General features: G+C 43.4%; 2 protein-coding genes across 2 annotated transcripts; both read right to left on the bottom strand.

The window, feature by feature from the left end:
• Window positions 1-233: 233 nt before the first annotated feature.
• fbxl5 (F-box and leucine-rich repeat protein 5) lies at window positions 234-7,664 on the bottom strand. The gene is given in 12 exon segments (XM_088426318.1): window positions 234-692; window positions 782-930; window positions 1,924-2,054; window positions 2,056-2,362; window positions 3,028-3,110; window positions 3,668-3,813; window positions 3,995-4,120; window positions 4,844-5,029; window positions 5,230-5,419; window positions 5,901-5,996; window positions 6,483-6,698; window positions 7,560-7,664. Coding segments are annotated over 12 exon segments (1,791 nt in total). The 5' UTR covers window positions 7,644-7,664; the 3' UTR covers window positions 234-615.
• A 1,127-nt stretch (window positions 7,665-8,791) lies between these two features.
• Window positions 8,792-15,564, bottom strand: LOC148416690 (divergent protein kinase domain 1A-like). The gene is made up of 5 exons (XM_088425727.1): window positions 15,354-15,564; window positions 11,455-11,589; window positions 11,271-11,378; window positions 10,875-11,054; window positions 8,792-10,770 (listed from the first exon to the last, which is right to left on the bottom strand). The coding sequence occupies exons 1-5, from the start codon at window positions 15,450-15,452 to the stop codon at window positions 9,967-9,969; spliced, it is 1,326 nt and encodes a 441-aa protein (XP_088281853.1). The 5' UTR covers window positions 15,453-15,564; the 3' UTR covers window positions 8,792-9,966.
• Between the last annotated feature and the right edge of the window lie 1,043 nt (window positions 15,565-16,607).

The following is a 16,607-nucleotide window of genomic DNA, read 5'->3' as shown; positions in this document are numbered from 1 at the left end:
AAAAGCCTTACATGGTCATTTTTTTAAAAGCCATATTATTCATAATCTTTTTTTGTGTGTGGAAACAAAGCCTGATACAAGGTTGTTTTCTCAGGGAAAAAAAAAGCCTTACTATACATGTTAATTTGGGGGGGGGGGGGGGGGGGGGGGGGGGGGGGGTGGTTGTTGCTTCCTTCAATATGAATCAAATTTTATATATATATAATGTTTTTTTGTTTTAAAGTAACAAGCCATTGTTGTTGCACAACTTTATTGTCATGATACAATTTCTGTCACATTTTTCTGTCAAAATATGGACTTTATTCCCTCGTGTTTTCCCTGAACAACACAACAACAAAACCGCACGCTTCTTTGTAACATTCCAATTTTTTTCTATAATTCAAGCTTCTTTTTTTTTCTGTCTTGCGGAGTAACTTTTTTTTTTTTTTTTCCGTCGTCGTTCCTCTTGAAAAGTTAAGCTGCTTCGTGAAGCCGAAATGAAAACGAGCAAAGGAATAGAAACAAAGTGGTCCAAACTGGAGTGCGCACGAAAAAAAAAAAGAAAAAAAAAGAAAGAGGTTTTACAGTGACACCCAGGCGGCTAAAGTGCAATTGGCGAGGGAGGGGGAGGCGGCTTCACTCTCCCGAGCGACAGCACGCCCTGAATCCGCACTGCAGGTTCTGGCATCCGCTCGCCGTGTCTGCGTTTGGACCTGGGCGCGCGCGACAATCAGAAGAAGAAAAAAAAAAAAGTCAGCGAGCGATTAGCGGGGAAAAAAAAAATGGGGGACGGCGCGGCTACCGTTGATGTTGTCGCAGTAGTAGAAGTGTTCGTCGTTGAGGGCGGGGCAGGCCGACACCAGCTGCCGAAGCCCCGCCTCCGTGAGCGACAGGCAGCCCGACAGGTTGAGATGCTCCAGGAGCGGGAGGCCCCCGAGCTCCGACATGGCCCTCCAAACACAAGCCGCGCAAACGTTCAACCGCCGCAGCGTCACTCACACAAAAAAATCAAAATCAAATTGACGCTAGTCATTTTTGATGTCCATCTCTACACTTTCAGCGCCATCCTTTAGAGCACGGGTGTCAAACTCGAGGCCCGGGGGCCAGAAGCGGCCCGCCGCATCATTTTAGGCGGCCCCGCAAAATGCTGCTTTGATTTCAAGTTGAGCTAAACTTGCAGATTGTCTTCTAAAATAAGCATTTTCCCTTCCCGATCTATCTTCTGAACAGTTTTTATCGGCCTCTGTTTTCAAAACTAGGTAAAGATGTAAAGCAGCAAAAACGGCGTTTATTCGACACGTGCTTTTTTATTTTTAAGTCCCAAATTTTCAGGATTTTTCAGAAATTAAAGGGGTATGTGAAAATTGAAGCTTTTTTAGACTATTTTTAGATTGATCCCGGCCCTCTAACAGACACTAAGTCACAGGTGTGGAACTCCAGTCCTGGATGGCCGGTATCCTACATGTTTTCAAACCCTTTCCCTCAAAAACACCTGATTCAAATGATTGGGATCATTTTGAAGCTCCTGCAGAGCTTGCTCATGAGCTAATCATTTGAATCAGGTGCGTTGGGGAAAAAAAACCGGAAAACATGCAGGATGCCGGCCCTCCAGGACTGGAGTTTGACACCTATGCTTTAAGTACAAGGTGGCCCTCGATAAGAATGAGTTTGACACCTCTGCTTTAGAGGCAAAGCAAGCTCAAAATGGCAATTACGGGACGGCGCCCCCAAATGGACAAATAAACTACCTGCACATTTTTCTATTTTCTTCAATTGTTTGGACAGGAAATTCAAGTAGGGCTGTCAAATAACCTTTGATTTACGCCAATTGAAATCCCTTTATTCCATAATTTTTTAATTTAATTTTTTATTCCAGCCCTATTTGATTTTCTTTTTCTTGTCATTTCTGCCACGTGGTCCAAAAACGCGGGACGGCGAGCGTACCTGAGTCCCGCGTCGGTGACCCGGTAGCATCCGGACAAGCTGAGGAAGGCCAGCGCGCGCCCGCCGCCCGAGCGCTTAGTCCCGCCGTCGGGGCGGAGGCCCCGGGCCCTGAGGCGGCAGGCGGCGGCGGGGGGCGCGGAGCCCGTCCGCCGACACGGCGTAGCGCCAAATGGCGGCGGCCCCGCGGCAGCAGTACAAGCCCCCCGCCGGGCGGCTCTCCGGCGGGCGGCCCGTCAGCGTCCAATCGGCCGAGTCCTCGATGTCGGCCGGCGGCCGGGCCCCTCGCTCGGGGGCGGCGGGCCGGCGGCGGCGGCCGTGGCGAGGGGGCCCCGGGTCCCCCAGCGCCAGCGAGAGTCTTTCCAGGGCCCGGTCCGTGATCTTGTCGCAGCCCGACAGGTCCACGTGCTCCAGGGACGCGCAGGCGCCCGCGCGCGACCAGCTGAACAAAACACGGGGGGGACAGGGACAGCTTGGCTTCTCTTTTTCCCCTCTGGTATGCGCTATTATGCCGTATTTTTTTTCACTTACAATTAAAAAAATGTTTTCCAATTAAAATACATATAAATAGTATACCGTACTAAAATAAAGATAACATAATAAAACATAAATAAATGATTTCTTATGTTTTTTTTCATTAACAGTATTTGACGTATGCTTTTATACATTTTTTACAAGCGTTTTTGTTTTCTATTACAATAGTGTTTTCATGATTGTATACAATCTTATTTGTTCGAAATATTTTTCATTTACAGCAGATTTGGTTTATTATAAGTGCTTTTTCACTTATTATACAAATGTGTTTTTTCACGGTACATTCTTTTCATTTATTTGACTCATTATACATTCATTTGTACATATTTTTTTCATCATTTTCACTAAGTTTGTTTTCTTTGTGCATTCATGACCATACAGTATGTTTTTCATTTATTATTTTTATTTCATTGATATTTCATGTTTTTTAGATCTAAAAATATTCTTCCAATTACAGTAATTTTAGCGAAAACACTGTATTGAATATATTATTGTATAAAATAGCCGTTTCTAGTGTTGAGTGTTTTTTTTCTATTGCAGAGTGTGAAAAATGGAGGGCAAGCAAGCGTTTACCTGTCAAAAGCAAAATCTGTGACGTCCGTCTGCGTGAGGTCCAGATGAGCAACGTTGGGACACAGACTGAGAATCTGACGCACCTGTTAAAAAACAAACAAAAACAAACGCGCAAATTCAGGCTTTTTCTTCTTCTCATATTTGAATATTATTCATCTAATATTTTAATACTTAATAGACTTTTTGTAATATCTTCTCACGAAAAATGTCCTTCAATCATCAGCAAAAATGTTTGTACACTTCATTCCAACATTTGCCTGTGTGTAATATTCCTATTTTTTTTGTTTTGTTTTATTCAGCGGCGTCAAGTTTGCATATTTAATCAAATTGTTATTTTCTGCCTTTTTATTTTTCAATCATTTCTCATTTTTCACCAGTATTTTCTTTTACTAGTGTGTCAGCATTAATATAGTTTCTCAAATGTCTTGTTTTTTCCCCCCCATAAAATCTGAGCAATATTTTTTTCAACATTTTTGATGAACACCTCAACACCTTTTCTCACGATTTTTTTTTCCCTCACAAAATTTGAGTAATATTTGTTTCAACATCGAATACCTGTATCGGAACTCACATTTATTTGAAAGTTGAATTATTTTCCCCATACAGAACTGGCCGTTTCTTTGATGTTTTTTCTACACACCATTTTGCTGGAGACGGTGGAGCCGTAGGCCAGCACGAGCGACTTGACGTGCGCCCCCACCACGGGGAGGAGGTCGCGGAGCATCCCGTTGAGGAGCCTCTTCTCCCGCTGGGCCGCGCCGATGGCCGCCGAGTCGCCGCGCTGGTCTTGAGACGCAAATCAAAGCGGGAACAGAACTTTGAACCGCGTCCGAGGCTAACCCGACTTCCCGACGCCCCGCCCCCCTCGATTGATTTCATGGCGTTAGATTTTGGGGTATCTCCGTCGACTTCAAACGACGCCACGAACAGAAGTCTAAAATGATGAACCGAGATAAGAGCGGGTCACCCGATTCGTCGATGTCGGCGTCCTCGTCCCACTCCTGGTACGCCCGCACTTCATCCTCGCGACTCTTCAGCCAGCCGTCGTCCGGCTCCTGGTCGCAATCTTCGGGGGGGCCGTTGTAGTAATCGCCTCAACACACCAATAGAAATCCTTTTCATTTCATACTGTATTTTCTGCAACGTAAGGCGCGCCTTCAATGAATGGCCTATTTGAAAACAGTACACTACAGTAGTGGCTGGTGTTGCGTTTCGCACCCACTAGATGGAGCTGCGCTAAAGGGAAGGTCATCAAAACAACCAGGTAAGTCAGTCAAACTTATTAACTCATTCGATGCCGGGGACGTATTTTCACTTTTTTTTTTTAAGAGTCCAGACATTCAATCCCAGATACATGGGTATCGATCTAATATATAAGTAGCCGGAAATAATTGTATTTATTTATCGATTTAATAAACTACTATCTGGGATTTAATTTCCGGAATCTTAAAAAACATTAAAAAATATGTCCATGGCATTGAATTAATTGACAGTGAAAGAACGAAAGAAACAAACAAAGAAAGAAACAAACAAAGAAAGAAAAACAGAAAGAAAAAACAAAAGAAAGGGAAAGGATAGACAGACAGACAAATAGAAAAGATAGAAACTGTAGCTAGCAAGCTAGCCTTCTCAATCACTAGCTAGCTCGATAGATACTGTAGCTAGCTAGCTAGCTCTAGCTAGCTAGCTAGATAGATAGATAGATAGATAGATAGGTAGATAGATAGATAGATAGATAGATATGGATCGATAGGTGCGCATTATAGTGATTGCGTCAGGGTGACTTTTTTGTCGTTGCGTTTGACTGCATGATTACCTCTGGCCCAGCGTACAGGATAGAGGTGCCTCCACAGAGAACCGGTCTTGGCCAGTTCGGACCAGAAGGCACACACTTGGCTGCAGCGGCAAAGATCTTGAGGGCCCAAATAGCGGAAGATCCTCAAGATGACTTCGGCCGGAAGCTGAGAGACGCCCACGGAACCGGTCCCATCGTGCTCCGCTTCTGCGGGTGGATCGCAAGGGAAATGGGGGGACTTTGGATTACTCTATGACCAGTAGATGGCATTCATTCCGTATTTTAGACCTGGAATTAAGCACAATATCTCGCGGGTCCTAAAAATCCCAACGCGGCTAACGGCGAATGATTAAATATTGTTACATATGATTTGGTCAGCTGTGGTTTTCATCTATAGTCCGACCGACCGTAGTCTGTTTTCTCGTGGTCCGCATATTTGAAGGCCTTCTGCAGCTCCTCGGCGTGACTCCACAGGCCTTTGAGAACGTCGGCGGCGCAGTTCCACGGCTGCTGCGTGCAGTGCTGCGCCATCACCTGCTTCTTGATGGCCTTCAGCTCCTCGTAGGTGAAGTGTTGCATGAGCATGGGCTGGAACACCTGCAACGCACGGCTTCGCTCAATCGCTCGCTAGCCTTGAATAATTCGACCGGCGGAAGCTAGATGGAGGGCGCCGCTATTGAAGATATTCTCTTGGGTTTTGGCGCCATCTTGTGGCGCCTGCATGCAGGTAGTTGAGTCAGAAGATGTTTTTTAAAACAATGGTTATTTATCTTAATGCAGGTGCGTTTTGGGGCCCTGCTATTGAAGATCTTCTCTTGGGCTTTGGCGCCATCTTGTGGCGCCTGCATGCAGGTAGTTTTAAGCCAGAAGATGTTTTTTAAAACAATGATTATTTATCTTAATGCAGGTGCGTTTTGGGACGCTGCTATTGAAGATCTTCTCTTGGGCTTTGGCGCCATCTTGTGGCATCTGAATGCAGGTAGTTTTGAGCCCGAAGATGTTTTTTCTTAAAACAATGGTGATTTATCTTAGTGCAGGTGCGTTTTGGGGCTGGAAGGTATTCCAGGGGGTGCAATACCTCTTCCTCCTCTTTCATGTGGGGCAGGAAGTCCTGAGTGAAAGCCTCCAGTCGCTCCTTCAGCTGCTGGGCGTAGTTGAGCTGCTCGTATTCACTCTGAAAACACATGCAAGCAGCATTTATTAATTGGATCTGAATAAAAAAAAATATATATATATATATCGACACTGTTATCAAGTAGCCCCAGGATGTGCTATTGCTCTTTGCTTTCACTTTCAAAATGACCATCGTGACTCAAATTAGTGCAGCTGGCATACAATGAGTCAGCGCTTAGTATATTTGGAACGCCAACCAGTGACCATGGAACATTAAGCGTAAACACACACTGGTTTCACCTTATTGTTATATAAAGTGGTCATTTTATTTTTTTAGAGTGTAACCCTTTCATCTCATAATATAATTTAGCATCATTTAAAGTCATTTAAATCCAATCTTAAAGCGTCTTTTTAACTGCTAATTTTGCAAACATATCAAATTGTATTTTCATGAATTGCTATTGTTGTTGTTTATGATACTTTGTTCACTGGCGCGCTTTAAGATTTGTTGACAAATGCTCCAAGAATCTTTAATTAGCGAGCCAACCTTGACGTTGTGCAGGCCCTTTTCGAGGAGCAGCAGCATGTCGGAGAGTTTGTTGTCCGAGTGCATGTTGTAGACGGTGCAGCAGCGCTGTTCCAGCAGGCTGATGATGTAGTCGTTCTCGATCTGCTCATGCATCTTGAACTCCTTGAAGGTGGCCAGCAGCGACTTGAGGAAGGAGCGGAAGTCGCTGATGTTGGAAAAGTTGGTCTCCGACAGCTGTTGACCGAATAAAAAATTCAACAACTTTTATTATTCGTTCGATTGTGGAATGTAGTCCGCTCGGGGAAGTGGACAGTAAAAGAATCTCATTGCATAGTATTACTATGCATGACAATAAAACGCTTGAAAATGCTTCCCAATACAAAATCGGTCCCGAATCAAATTGTAGAGCTGAAATTCGGAATCTAAGTGGATTGAGAGGGTCAAAAATTCCTACCCATTGATGACTTCAAAATGACTTCTTATACAACATTGCTGTCCAAAAATAATCTACTTTGCGTGCACTATTACAACTCAATTACATATGTTCAGAAAAATATGTGTAAGTCATTAAACGTAAGAAAGCATAAATAGTAAATACACAATAGTTCTGCTAAACTATAATCATAAAATGATATAAATTAGCAGAAGAATATCTGTAAATTATGAATATTTACATCTTGAATGCAATCAAAAGCCAGGTTGGAAAGAGGCTTTAATTTGAGCAAAAATGTCTCTTTAAAGAAATTGTTATTGCGGGGGGCAAAATACAGAGTTACAAGATTGTTTACTGTTTACAATTGGACGTCTTACTACGCAACAGCAACACGCCTTCACTAACGCTAGCTTGCGTGATGAAGCGCATATTACGTATGATTGACATCATTGTATATAACATTTTTTAATTTTAAACGAGCAAATCTTCAGACAGGTTAGCGGTCAGATGGCAAAAAATCCTGCTGCCAATAAATGCCTGTTGCATAACTACGCACCCAGCCCCTCAAGCTAACATGCTAACGCTAGCGTGCGACGTCTTTCGGAGCTTTTTAAAACCCTTTTTAGAAAAAAAAAAAGCTAATTTAGTGAACAAACACTCACCTTTTCGGAATAAAGGTCCACCAGCTGCTTCATACGCCAGTGCGGTCCCGTGAAGACGTCTACTTCGTCCGGAAAAGGAGCCATGTTGACCAGGCTGGAAGATGTGGACTAAACGCCGTTAGCATTAGCATGGAGCTCATACGTCATCGTCGTCATCACTGGAGCAGGTTGGAAGCAGTTCGGGGGCGTGGTTAAACGTGGGGTGGAGCTAAAGGTTTGAGTCGGGACCTTATTTTTGTTCAAACTATTTCTTTAGCGGCTTTAATGACGCCACGCTTATTAATTTCAACATTTTATTTAACCAAAAATGACAAACGATCGACTTCGACAACCCTCAACCATTTGGGGAGACCGCTCTCTGCTGGGCGCGTTTGGTACTGCACTCATCCCAGCCATTTCTACGTGGAGGACATCTATTGACAACAACTTTCGAACACAGTGACCTTCACACTCAGAACCAACATGGACTCCAGTATTTTCACGGTTCCTGGACACGATAGACGTGCTCCCGTGGCTCTACGACCCTCTATTTAGCCAGGAAGGACGTCTAAGTGGCCATTTCGACCAATTCCGTAAAACTACAGTTAGCTCCGCCCCTACTGACTCAGTAAATCACCACGGAATAGTTTAACACATAAACGGCAAAAAAACTATAGTTTGAGGTCGTGTTTACCTCGTGAGGGTGGAATCAAAACATTTAGTGGGCGGAGTCAAACATTTGGTTCCGCCCACACGCGTTGAGCTGCACTCTGCAGGCAGTGTTGCGCGCATGCAGATAAAACCACTAGAGGGAGCTCTTTACCAGTTTACATGAGTAGATCGAGCCATCCCGTCGCTTGAATGTGACCAATAAATCATCATAATTTCAAATTCTTGACCGATTCTAACACACGTACGTTTATTTGGAAACATTGAACCTGCAGTTTTACGTGATTTTACACGTGTGGCTTTCACAACAAATTAAATGTTTATAGTTCATTGATTTTAATGCTGTACGTGTAACAGTGTCGTTTGAAATGAGAAATTCAATCGAAATAAGAATCTCGTTCATTTTTTCAATTCAATGGCACTTGACAAGGACCAAAAATGCCATCTACTCAAATGTAGACTGTCATTCAGAAGACATTGTGTCTTTTAAGGAGTCTAAAACATTCTCCCCAGAATTTCGCGCATCTAATTATCTCAATAGTTAAAGCTGCAATGGCAGAGAACACACACTTCACTCAAAAGCATCAAATAGGGTTTTACCTTTATTTAGCCAAGTCTTATGTTTGTATATGAACATTTCGACAACAAAAACGTAACAAAACCGGTACATATAATAATAATAATATTTATATCATCTGAATGAACTCACAAATTCACTTAAGTACTTAGTGTGAGCGTGTCATGACTGTTTCATAATGTTGAGTTATTGTTATTTCCATGCTCAAATGAAAAGTAAATACTGTAAATCATCAGCGACTGGGATGACTATATGAGAAAAGTTGGATCAAATATTCCACTCCTGTCAAGTTTTGGGAGGTTGTAACTTGGGGTGGAATTTCAGGAGAAACCTAAAACAGAACTCTGTCTTCAGTTTGAGAAAATGAACTCAGTCCTTGGGGAAAAAAAATGAAAAAACTTCCTGAGAGAGATCAAGGAGAGAAGGCTTTCTATTTGCAAGTCTGTTGTTACTATTCTAATGCTAACACGACCCTGCAAGATTTCACAGGGTCAAGCTGTCTCTGGCCCAGAGGAAAGACCGTATCGGTCAAAAGAAAACCAAGCACTCAGGGGAGGAGGTTCAGGAGAATGTTGGAATTCTGATAAACTCAATAGATGGAAATTGCTCACTTATATGCGATAAGTCAGCTCACACTTTGATTTTATTCATCTGGATCTGAGCATTATGGGAAATCACTGGGTCAAAATAAGACAAGGGTAAATCCTTCCCAAAAGATGCACAAGTATTAATACTGCAAGGCTAGCTAAAACTGCAGTGCTTATATTGAAAAAACAAAGAAAAAAAAAAACACTTCCTAACATCCCCCCAGAGTTGCTCTGGTTGGATGAAGATGTTATTAAATCCGCACCAAGTAGCAGTGATTAAAAAGAACATGAACCCTCCCCAAAATGTGAAGATAAGAAGGTTAATGTGATTTTACCAACCAATGGAATCTTACTATAAGTACTTGGACTCTTAAAGTTTTTGGTGTCTCATACTTGTTGGGTCCCTCAGAGATTGTGCTTCAAAATAACAAAGTAGCTGCATGTCCATACAAAAAGGCAATCCGCATCTTGATCAGGATTAGCATTTCCGAGAAGATCTTTTGGTTATGAGGCGGCTTAGGGTAAAACTCCCATCAAGTAGGCCAAAATCCAGATCCGGACTAAAATCCGCCACCCAAGGAGCAGAATCCTTTGGTTACGAGTCTTTGTTGTGCGAGATCTTCTTCCATAACAAGGTCTTGAGGTTGTTGAGGACCAGCGAGTGTTGGATCTCGGCTTGGTCGGCCGACCCCCGAAGCGCCGTGCAGGCGCGCAACTGCTTCTCCAGTTCCTCGCGGATGTCCGACGGCGCCCCCTGCAGGACGTAGTCCTCCAGGACCCGGCAGGCCTTGGCCAGGTTGGGCTGGGCCACCTCGGGCGTGCAGCGGCGCTTGGTGAGATCGCAGGAAGTCAGGCAGTCCGCGCCGTAAACGCAGTCCGCGTCCTTGTCGCACTTCTGCTGCCGGATGGCTTCCTGGAAGGCGGCCTCGGGGACGATATCCCGGGCGTCCGCCACCCTCAAATCGTGACGCCCGGTGTAGCCAAAGTGTGCGGCGCTTAGATCGCACATGAGGAAGCTCCCGAAGGCGCCGTGGAACAGATCTTCTACCAGTTCCAGGAGCCCGATGGAGATCTTGGCTCTGTGGGGCCAGGCGGGGGTGAACCAGTGGTCGGTGGTCCGCCGCACCCAAGCCGGCGCCCACGCCGGCGCCCTGACGCCGTAGAGCGGGGCGTTGGGGACCTTCTCCGTCACGTAGAGGTCGCCGCAGAAGCCGAGGATCTTGGGAGTGTGTCCGCGTTCCTGCAGCGCCAACGCCAGCAGGAAGTCGTTGAGCTGCAGCAGCGCCCACGAAGACCGAGCCTCAGCCAGGGAAATGTGGCCGTCTTTGTTGGCGTCGGCCGCCGCCATTGCGCGGATCGTCAGCTCGCCCAGGTTGGCCTGCTCCTCGTCCACTTTGGCCTGTGGGGAACGCGCTCACAAATTTCTCAGGCCCATACTAATATATATATATATATATATATATATATATATATATATATATATATATATATGCTGCCGCCTACCTTGAGGTGGTTGAGAATCATTTCCCGGAACTTTTCCACGGACGTCCCCTTCGGAGGCGTGTCGAAGAGGGCGGCGGCCTCCTTCCTGGCTTCCATCTGGCTCCCCACGTCATAAGCGGGGGGCTCGTCCATCTGACATCTGACCACGCCCTCCAGGTCGCCCCACATGCTCGAGTACACCTGCCAATCACAAAGGGACAGCGGAAAATTCTAAAATGTCAGGTGTGACTTTACAGAAGACGATAAGAGCCAGTGAAGGAACAGCAAAACTTGGCCAGCTATTTTTAGGCCGTCTAGCTTCTAACACTTAAAAAAAAGGAAAAAAAAAATCAATCTAGGATTGAATGTCGAAAAACGTAAAATAACGTCTTTGGGATTGAATGTCATATCGCATACCTGTTTGCTAGCGTGCGTGCTAAGACACTTGTTGAGCTCCAGGGTGTTCTTGTCGCACAAACTGCTGCAGGCCGAGCCGTCCACCAGACCTTTCCTGTATTTGGCGCACTTCAACACAACGGCAAGGTCACACAAGGTCGCCGTTGCAAAACGGGCCAAATATTTTGCCTTTGGGTCCGTTCACCATGGCCGCGGCGCACTGGCGTCCCCGGCACAGCTCCGAGTAGGACGAGTACTCCACGTAGACCACCCAGCTGCCCACCAACACCGCCAGCCAGCACGCAAACAGACACTTCAGGTGTGGCCATGACAAACGTGTCTACACACAAATACACACACCGTGTAGCATCACCACAGCATGAAGGACGCTTCATTAGGTACATCGTTTTTTTTAAAAAACTGCAAAAGTGGCTTGAAAGATTTGCCTTTTAGAAGAAATGTTTTGAAATCCTATAAGTCTTTAAAATCAAAATCCTGATTTAAACTCCACGTTGAAACCCAAATTTATGATTTAAAACATTCAGCCCGCGTATCCGCTTTTTAAAGCCCAATTTCCAACCCTTAACCTTTTTAGAAAACCTCATTTCAAACCCTGACCCTAGCTTGAAAGACTTATTTGAACCCCAAATTTCAAATCCCAAACCTGTCTTTCAAACTGGTTGAATCATTTACAGCGACATAAATTCCTATTCAAAACACATTGACACTTGAATTTGAAACCCTATTCAACATTTGAAACCACAAAAATGGCTTCAAACTTTCATTTGAAGCCCCAACTCTGATTTGAAACCCTACCCTTGACGTAAAACCCTAAGCTTAGTTTGATGCACTACCTAACAACAAACCACGGCTGGAAACACTTATTTGAAAATCCAGTCCGGTTTTCAAACCCTAATTTTAAGGGTTGAAGGACTTATTTTATACCTTAAAATGGCAATCTTATCTTTGTTTTTTCCATGTGAAGCTTAATTGCAATAAAATAAGGATTGTCATCTTTATTTTTTCTATTATTACTCTTTCAGGCACTTTGATGCACTTTTTTTCAGCTTTAGACTAGCCTGTAACCTGCATAAACGCTGTAAAAAGTGGTTAACAGTTGTTGAAACTTGATTCATATTGTTTTTCTTTTAATGTCAAAAAGGATGCAGTTTTAGGTACACTACAATTTTTACAGATGATAATTAACAAAAACAAAGCAATAATGGAGTGCAAACATCCTAAGAAGTCATTTCTCGGAGATTACTTATTAGAATCTATTCAAATCTGTCCAAGATTTCACAGACAGAATTCAAGTTATAAACAAAGTGCTTTCTGAGAAATGGTGACATGCATTCTTAAATGACTTAATTTTGTGATGCAAACGGTGACACGTGCGCGCTTTGCGGCGCCATCCGTGCATCCACGAAGACCGTATTAACCTGCTGCATCCCCGCTTGTTTTTCCTCGCGTCGCCACAAGGCCGCAATCAATTTTTGTGGCCTTCGCTTCCTCACGCCATCACCGCAAACCGGACGAACGACGGAATATCGATCATCCCTGCAAGAGCGGCTATTAATTAGAGGGGAACGCTACCGTCATGTAAACTGATTATGTTCAGAGTGTATTTCTTATGATAATTTGACTGTATTTTAGGAACAAATAAATCAGTGTACGTCTGTGTGAAGGGTGTCCCTAATGAAGTGTCCGTTTGAAACAAACCGTAGCGGTGCAGTCGGAGGTGATGCGCGTTTGACTTCAGTGTTCAGACTTCATACATTATGGATGACGATAAAGCTCGGAGCTTTAATGGGCTCCCAATGGAAACGTGGAGGAAGAGTGGGAGATGGGCGGGGTTTTCCATCGAGTGATATCATTTGTGGGACACGTCCCAATTATAACAAATGCTGAACGATCTTTCAAACAGGGCCAAAATTCCCCTGAAAATCATTGCTTTTTCAAGCCAAACTGTAGATATTTCTTCTTTGAGGAACTATGTTGATGTGAGGAGTTTTTTTTTGGGAGGGTAATATGAAGAAGAAGAAAAAAAACAAAAAAGCTGATTTTACATACAATTATTTTTTTTCAAGGCGAGTAAGGTGGGTGAAATTTCAGCTCCCTGGTGTCTTCTTTCATTGTTTTCCGTTTGATGTGAAATACCTTTGATGTAAAGATAAAAGGATTGGACAAAATACCGCGCAGGGCTTCATTTAAAATTCTTGTCTGATTCACCGTACTGTTTATTGACGTTTTAAAAATCCGATAATACTGTGCAACAGCACCTTCTATTGATAAAATTAGCATACTACAGCGCAGAACGATATTGGAATGTGCCCCAGTCTCCTCAAATGATATAGCCGTTTGGTTTTCTATAGTCACTCGAATTGTTGCGATATATTTAGTTATATTGTGTGTATAAAACTGCTAATAAAATTCGAGGTGGAGCAGACGGAATTTGCTTGGCCAAAAATCCATTTAAAATGTAGATTAGAACTTAAATCTTCTCAAGTTATCATTTTGCTGAGCGGTGTGCATTTGAATTACTTGAGCATCACATGAGTTTCAAAGTATTTCAGAATTATAATGCATTGTTTGTTACAACAATTGGTAATGTTGTTATAGCTTTTTAAAAAGAGTAAAAAATTGTATTGGCTAATTCTCTCGCGCTAAACTGTCTGATATAATAAAAAAAAAAAATGCAGATATGTTTTACTGCAGCCAATGCGCCGTAAGGCAGAATTTCCTTGTCTGTCTGTGATCTCTTATCAAAGTTTTCGGTGTAGAGTTTTCCTTCCGTAGTTAAGACCACAAGGGACCTGTTCACCTCAAGTCACCCTGGTCAAGTACTCCAGCTCATGAGGTGCATTAAAAAAAAAAAAAAAATCACCAAAATAATCACTTTTGTTCGTCATGATGAGCTCAACGGTGCAGCATGGGCAAACTACGGTTTGGGGGCCATATTGTTAAACTTTGTAATCCGGCCCGTCCAATTTGAACAAAATTATAGCGTGAAAGTGTTAGCTGCATGCTCAGTGCTTTAAAATAATGACTGTTAGCGATTTTAAATAAATATATATTTTTTTCTCTTATGAGGTGGATTATCAAAACACTCCATCCTGGGCGGGCCCTTTTGTCAAATTTTAGAACCCTTTGCGGTCCTTGAGTCAAGGTTTGCTGTTCTTTCCAGTAAAACTACATAAAATCATCAAAATCTATGAGATTTAGTGAGCCTGTGAATTTTCAATAATCTATGCCGCTTTTGTCAAACATACGGTTCACGGGCAAGAACCGGCCCATCCGGGGTCTAATCTGGCCTGCGACTGCGGTTTTTGATGACAATTAAAAACTGTTTTAAGTCAACGTTGAGTTTATTTGAATCCCTTGTGGTTCTTTGATCCAAATCTCAGTTTTTGTAAGTACGCAACTCACTTTGACTCCATATACGTCCACAAATCTGGCTGAGTCTATTTGAACCAATCAGAGCTGATAAAAGTGAGCTAAGGCCCACCCGCATGAAGAGTGGGATGGATCCATGTTACTGGTGTCAAACATACGGTTCACGGGCAATAACCAGCCCACCAGGAGTCCAGTGTGGCCCGCCACTGCAGTTTTTCATGAAAATTAACAGCTGTTGCTAATTTTGTCCACTAGAGGGCACACTGAAGACTACTCAAATGACATTCTGGAATTTGGCTATTACTCAGGTTGTGATGGAAACAAAATGTGAATTTCGCATAATTCTGCAACGTGACACTAAAACGCGCAGATTTTTCAGAACGTACTTGCAATCATTTGCACAAAAAAAACAATTTAACCTGTTCCGAGAGAATGTCTCTACCGTGCGGCGTCTCCAGATCGGAATCTCAGTTTTCGTAACTCGCTTTGGGTCTTTGTACGTCCGCCATTCTGGCCAAGTCTACCCGAACCGATCCAAGTCTACAAAAGTCAGCTAACGCCTCGCCGCATGACGAGTGGGATGGATCCATGCCTCATCATGAAAAAGGTCGCCATAGCAACGGAGATGAGCCGACCCCTTAGAGACGTATGTGCGCATACACGCGCACACACTTGCGCAAACGCACACACACACACGTCGGCTCGACTAACCTGAGTATGCAGGGGCTTCCGGAAGAAAAAGAAGATGAGGAAGAAGAAGAATCTCCACGGCAACCGAGCTTTGGCCATGGCCGAGCAGCAAACTGGCATGGAGCTGGCACCCGGCTGGCGCCGAGCCCACCAGACCGCACGTGACGTGACGCACCCCCTCCGAAGGAGGAGGACGCGGAGGTGGTGTGCCGAGAGCCCGCTTTCAAGTGAGGCTCGCATCTGTCGTGATGAACCCCCACCATCCACCCACATCGCGCGCACGCGCACCCTCCCTTCCCTTAAGTGACATCACACTTCATTTCGAGTCCCAACCGAGACTTTCTGTGGAGAAAGTATGAAAAAATGTACATTTTTCAAAAATGAAAAGTGATGAGCTTTTTTAAAATCAGGCTCTCAGGAGACATTTAGGAATACTGTAGTCTATTTCTACGATTAAGTCCCTTTAAAATGATATCAAATACATGGAGGTAGCTCAAAAATTGGTGAGCTTGGCTTTGCTTTTGCCCTGTGAAGTGCAATTTCACCTCCACAGCACCAGGTGGTGCAGTGGTGCTCTCACAGTCATAGTATGTTCAGGAGATATAAACTTTTGAAATCACGTAAACAATTCATGTGATTCAGGAGCTTTGATGCTCTAAATTATTTTTTGTTTCAAACCAGTTGTTAAGATTTGTTGAAAGTTTATTTATATTGCTTTTTTTCTTTTGTTAACTCATTTAATGCCAAAGACATATTTGTACGTTTTTCAAGAGTTCACACATTCATTGCCTTTCCGGGCAGTTATATTTTTCTCAACTTTTTAAGGTACTTAAACATCAAGATGCCTCACGAGAGGAGTGGTTAGCATTTTGAGCTAACAACAGCATAGCATTTTTTTTTACGTATAAATTAAAATTCATTGTTTACCAAAGAGTACTTAAAAGAGTGTTTGTTGATGTTTCGAGCTATTCAATAGGCTACACTGCAGATTAAATTGCAACTTCGCCTCACTCAAACGAAATAGCATTAGCATTTTGAGCTAATTACAAATTGTTCATTTGCCCCAAAAGCACCTACACTACGACTCCCTTTGGAAAGAGACAGGTAATTTCAACCGAATATTCAAAACGGACTAAAAATGATTAAAAACTTTCAAATTCAACACTGATTGCCTTTAGTTTTATCACCATGACAGAGAATATTGCACTTAATTCAATACTGCCTATATCGAGTTAAAAAGTCATCAATTTATTCCAAGCTGCGAGAAAGTACGAA

This window comes from Hippichthys cyanospilos, chromosome 10 (assembly GCF_059441005.1).
Source record: "Hippichthys cyanospilos isolate Australia breed blue-spotted pipefish chromosome 10, RoL_Hcya_1.0, whole genome shotgun sequence".
Lineage (NCBI taxonomy): Eukaryota > Metazoa > Chordata > Actinopteri > Syngnathiformes > Syngnathidae > Hippichthys > Hippichthys cyanospilos.
This window is presented reverse-complemented; position numbering and strand designations above follow the sequence as displayed.